The sequence below is a fragment of the Nannobrachium achirus genome (genome assembly GCF_963921795.1).
Source record: "Nannobrachium achirus genome assembly, chromosome: 22".
NCBI lineage: Eukaryota > Metazoa > Chordata > Actinopteri > Myctophiformes > Myctophidae > Nannobrachium > Nannobrachium achirus.
Window position 1 is genome coordinate 22,265,614 of NC_137829.1, and position 6,045 is coordinate 22,271,658.

The 6,045-nt window shown below is 42.4% G+C and overlaps 1 protein-coding gene across 1 annotated transcript in view; it reads left to right on the forward strand.

Moving 5' to 3' along the window:
- Positions 1-5,725: 5,725 nt before the first annotated feature.
- The window catches only part of LOC308307492 (myc box-dependent-interacting protein 1-like), a gene marked incomplete at both ends in the record, with an annotated part of 20,438 nt that continues 20,118 nt past the window's right edge, over positions 5,726-6,045 (forward strand). Inside the window, 1 exon segment of the mRNA XM_080752758.1 lies at positions 5,726-5,812. Coding sequence (XP_080608884.1) covers positions 5,726-5,812 — 87 coding nt within the window.

Below are 6,045 nucleotides of genomic sequence, written 5' to 3' on the forward strand. Positions count from 1 at the left end.
CTAGCAACACAGCGACGCTTAACATGCTCACACACTCCAGCTCACATTCATAGCAGCCTGCCTCCCACTGTGCCAGCTCTGCATCTCCTATATAGCTACAGTATATCTATTCAAATAAATATAGCTTCAAAAATCATCACCTTCATCCGTGTTTGCTCTCCAACCAGAGGAAGACATTCTAATATAGCCTTCTAACTTGAGACTGACATTTTTATGGCTGTGCAAGGGTAACATAATATTCCATATGAAATTAAAAGGGTGCCGTACGTGAATTTCGCAAATGAATTTCATCTTACCATTTGAATTTTCCCCATTCAAGTCAATGGAGAAAATGTATTCACTAATAAATTAATGGCCATAAATGGAGATCTCGGTGTCAGTCCTTGTCCCAATTATGCCCATATATGAAGATCCCTATTAAATGTCATCAATATTAAGCCCATATCTTGGAAAGCCAGTGTATGGACATACTGTGTCAGTCACATATGGTCTATGATGTCAGACATCTATGATGTTTGCCATCTCCATATTTGGTAAAAGTTACATTTTTAATTTAAGTTAATGGAGAAAATTAATTCACAAATAAATGTATATAAATGAAACTGTATCTCATAGCAAAATAGCACGCAACTCCCAATGTAGCCGGTCAATTGGCCCAATGCGTGCCACCAAAACTGTGGGAGGAATAACACTAGAATAAAGTCGTACAAGTACTATAGCCTGGTTGCCCTGCAGGGCAACCAGGCTATAGTACTTGTACGACTTTATTCTAGTGTTATTCCTCCCACAGTTTTGGTGGCACGCATTGGACCAATTAATGTCATGTCATACAGTATGTGAGGTCCTGTCCATGTGTGTCAAGTCTATGAGCGGTCATCATGTTCCTGCACCAATGTCACCGCAGGATACGTGTCTGTACATTTATTGTACTTGGCAAAAATCAGCTGATCCCCGAGCCAGGTCTGGAATAAAATGTAATAGAAATATTATGGGGAGAACAGACAGAATCCAGCCCGGTGTAAGCCAAATAATAGCATTGGGCCTGTGTGCAGAATCATTGCATTTCATCTTTGTTTGAGGCAGAAAGGTAGCTCTTCATAAGCTTTATCTTGCCTAATGCCTTATTTACTTTACAAAGTTACAAAATACCACTATCTCTCTCCCACAGAACACAAAGTAATATTTGACATAATAATAGACTGATAAGCTCTACTTGGAGGGTTTTACACAAAATCTTGCTTGGTTCACTCTACTTAAACTGCTTGCTTTATCAACCTACATTGTACTGACACTGGACACCACGTTCCATCTAATGTGGGTGCGTGCATGTGTTTGTTTGTTTTACGTGTATCATACACTTACAGTACATACACTTCTCCTTCCCTCCCTCCACCCCCCCCCCCCCCCCACACACACACACACACACACACACACACACTCTCTCACACACACACACACACACACAGTGAGAGCCAATTTTCTTTCTTTCAGAATGCTGTAGCTGCTTAATCAAAGACATTATCATCTTCAACAAAGAGAATGAAAGGAAAAAAAAAAGCCTACACGATTAGACCAACCAACACACTCTATAATTATTCCTTCTTTGCTCTGACAGGCCTCTAATTATTTGAGTGCTTCATGTGCTATTGCTGAAGTGCAGTTTGTTCACCACTATCACAGAGTGGAGAGAGAGAGAGAGAGAGAGAGAGAGAGAGAGACAATGAGAGATTTATTTTTGTGATATTTGTTCATGTTTGTTTGTGCCAATATCCAATAGCAAGAATGGGGCAGAGAGATAGCAAGTGTAGCTATACTGCAAGAATGGAAAGACAACTAGCAATAACAGCTAGACACCCAGACACAGCAAGAGAGAGAGAGAGAGAGAGAGAGAGAGAGAGAGAGAGAGAGAGAGAGAGAGAGAGAGAATGAGAGAGAGAGAGGGAGGAGGGGAGGGGGGGGAGAGGGAGAGAGAGAGAGAGAGAGAGAGAGAGAGAGAGAGAGGGGGGGGGGGGGGCATTCTGACAGTCTCCCACTGGCCACGTGACTTTCCACCAAGCGATGGATTGCTAATCAATTTCGTTCCTTGTGTTTACACGCTGTTCAACCCAATTATGAACGCGGGAATCCGATTTATATTGTACAGGCTCTATTAATTATTAATTATCGCAATGTTGTGGCCATCATTAGACCAATATGTGAATGAGGCCATTGATGCAAACAAAAAAAAACAAGGTTAAGGGACCCATCTTTTTATACGTTAACAATATGGTTGGAAAACAATAGCGTGAACGACAATAGAGTAGAGCTGTAGGTGGTAGTGCGCTACATTGTTGCAGACTGTCTGGAGTGTCAATTTAACAAAAGCCACACTGGCTGCATACTAAAACAATTCCCAAACTGAGGAAAATTTGATATTATCGCATTATCCAACCTATAATGTAACGAATAGGCTACATTCATATCTCTAGGCGTAGGCTACATGCATATTATTCTCCTAAAACTCAACAGAAGCTGCGCCCCAGCGTTCCCACACACACACACACACACACACACACACACACACACACACACACACACACACACATGCGCACACGCACATCACAACCATCACCACCTTTTGTCTTTTTGGGGCGAACAAAGAAAACTCATTTATAGGTTTGTCACTCACCTCCCAAACACAGCATAGACGCCTTTTAATCCCAGTCCAATAAACGACCCCTTCCTCCTCCTTGTATCGTCCTCCTCATCGCTGTGCAGAACGGTTCGGTTCCAAAAGCCCCGAAAACGACACAGTTCACTGGACCACCAGTCCACCACACCACGGTCCTCCTGTGAACAACTCCACGACCACCACCAACAACAATGCGCTCAACTCCTCTTTCTCTGTCTCAGCAGCCAGAGAGACGTGGTGGTTATTCCGTTATGTTCATGCAATATTAACACAATGGGCCAGTGGGAAATATATTACAGCCCGATCTAGTGTCTGTTGTTGTTAGTCCATGTTTACATCACTCGCCTCGCTCTGGTCCCTACATAATATCCATCGTCGCCGCGCTCCTTTGTGCGCTCGCTCTCTCTCTCTCTCTCTCTCTCTCTCTTCTCTCTCTCTCCCTCCCTCCCTCTCTGACCCTCTCTCCCTCTCCCTCTCTCCCCCTCCCTCTCTCTCTCTCTCTCTCTCTCTCTCCCCCCCTCCCTCTCTCTCTAATGGGTTAAACCATTATCACACTAAGACGGGGTGTAGTGAGTGAGAGAGTGGGGGAAGAAGAGCCCACTCACGTGACATATGGGAAAGAATGGGCCTGGTGACTCGTGGCCAAATGTTGTCATTGTGTCGTGGCTATAGAGAGAGAGAGAGAGAGGGACATAGGCGGGGAGGAGGAGAATACTAATGAGGGTCTATATAATGGATCCTGCTATAAGGGAGTGCTGAAATAATCCACGGGATTCTGAAAAGAAAGAAACCCCATCAACGCAATTAAATGGATCTGATATGTTCCTATAGTTCAACATCATCCTACAGTTTTTGATTGAAGAATTTATTAGAAGGTTGCATAGGAAAAAAGTACAGTTGGTACAAAGGTCAACTAAAATGAGATCCTATAGTAAGCTTTTCGGCTTATTTACACAGACAGGAACCACTTTATGTATCTCATATAACATTGAAAGACAGACGGATAGAACACAGTAGCCTACTTTGCATAGGATAACATCAATAACAAATGGAGAAAAAAGCATTAAAAAAGATAAGGAATATATTTACAATGTTACAGTTGTTGTTTCTTTGCTACTCTCAAAGTTAAATTAGGCAGGAAGGAACAAGCAGGATTTGACAGTGTGAAAAAGACTCGAAAAGAAAAGAACAATAATACAATGGCCGCCCATCTGTTCTAAGTCCCGCTGTCCTTTTCAGCACCAAACAACGAGTCAATCTTGACGGATCAGTACCTTGGAGAGCGACCAACATCACTCCTCTAGCAGGCTAGCAGCTCCACAGGTTTACACACAGTTAAGGCATAAGTTACAACAATTACAATACAGTACATTCCTGTCTCCAGAGTCGAAGTTTGTGGAAGAAAGGGGCTGGCTTGAGAGACACACAAACATAAACTTTAGTCTGACTCTGACTGAAACCCTACTGGCAGCAAATAACTTTTAGCAGACGCACGTTACAGATGTGCACTGGCAAAAGCACAGCAAACAAACAATGGTGCAATAGGCTATATCAAATACAAGACCTCAGGAAAGCCAACTGGAAGAATTATTAAAAGAAAACGCTTTTTATTAGGCTACTTTATTAGGCTATCTTTCCACAGGAAGATGTTTTCTGTTAGTGAACTTTAGACCTATTGTAAGCGAATCCTACAGAACCCCAGTCTTTCTGTAGATCGACTGTATGCCTACTGTTGGTGAGAAGCGCCACCTACCGGATGGCAACGGTGCCTTCATGGGAATCACCTTCTGAATGTTGTTGTTTCAAAATAACTTTTGGTCATTTTATCGTCTAATCAGGCTTTTATGAACACCCTGGACAGATTTTAATTTGCTTCATTCAGTATTTAGATATTTGATGTAAATGTTATCAGGCCCTCCTCCTCCAGGACCTTTCCCCATACACACCCATTGTAACTTCAAACTTCAATTCTTTTTTGCGGAAAATGGAAAAAATGTAATACAATAATAAAATATTAAAGATAATTGAAAAAAGTTATTGGAAAAAAGACAGCCTGCTCACCTATTAGGATAGTATTATGAGTCACCAGAAAGTTTGAAGTTACAATGGGTGTATATGGGGAGAGGCCCTGGAGGAGGAGGGCCTGGTAACATGTTCAACAAATACTGAATGAATTAAGCATTAAAATCTGTTCAGGGTGTTATAAAAGCCTGATTAGACGATAAAATGACCAAACGTTTTTTTGAAAGTGGAATATCTCTTTAATAATTATTTATAATAGTTATAAGTTATAATAGTAAATTATCCAGGATGGTGTAGTTTGATGGGTCAGTATAAATTCTTCTTTTACAACCAAATCAATATTTAAATTCTTAAAGCAACATCTGGACCATATGGACCTACACACCAACGACAGACCCCTCCTCTCTCACTCACTCACTCACACACACACACACACACACACACACACACACACACACACACACACACACACACACACACACACACACACACACACACACACACAGAGAGAGAGAGAGAGAGAGAGAGAGAGAGAGAGAGAGAGAGAGAGAGAGAGAGAGAGAGAGAGAGAGAGAGTTTCCCTTTAAAGTGAAGCGTAACAAAGGATTTTAACTAAATAATTGCCTTGCATGTAACACCTGTTTAGATTAATCATTGACAGTCATTCTGGTCTAAGCTTTGTTGTTATATCATGCATGCATCCTGGCTCTAAATGCACTGTTCATGTGAATCATCACATGCTGCAGCAGCGCCAGCCAGCATTCGTGAGGCCGCCTGTACCTTTAAGAGCATCTTTGACAGCGCACCCCCCTCGTAGGCTGACACAGACCTTATTTTAACAGGGGAACATCAGTAGCATTGCACTTTAACAGACCTCTGTGTTTTTCGGCTCAACAGATCCGAAAATATCTACATTTTCACTATTCCGTTTGAGCTGGACATTAATGCATTTCTCAAATACATCGTCGTCGTAGCGGTCCGTTATTATTTTCATCCCATTCGCATCCAAAGAAGGCTGATCGACGCTACAAGATGGCTGAGCTGAATTTGGGGAAGGGGCTGACTGCGGGGAAAGTGGCCAGTAATGTGCAGAAAAAACTGACCAGGGCCCAGGAGAAGGTAAGATGCGTTCAATTAATACAGCACAATCTATGTGTATAATATTAGGCCTATATGATGGCACGTAGCCTATACGCTCGCTTTCTAATCCCATTGCAGCTGTATTGCATCCCCTGAAAGCGAGCCCCAGCCGGGCCAGCCAGTCAGTGTCGCATCACGCCATCATTTGTCTATAGGTAGAATACGCTTTTTCTCTTGACGGCCGTGTTGTCAGACACCACATTTGTCAAAGT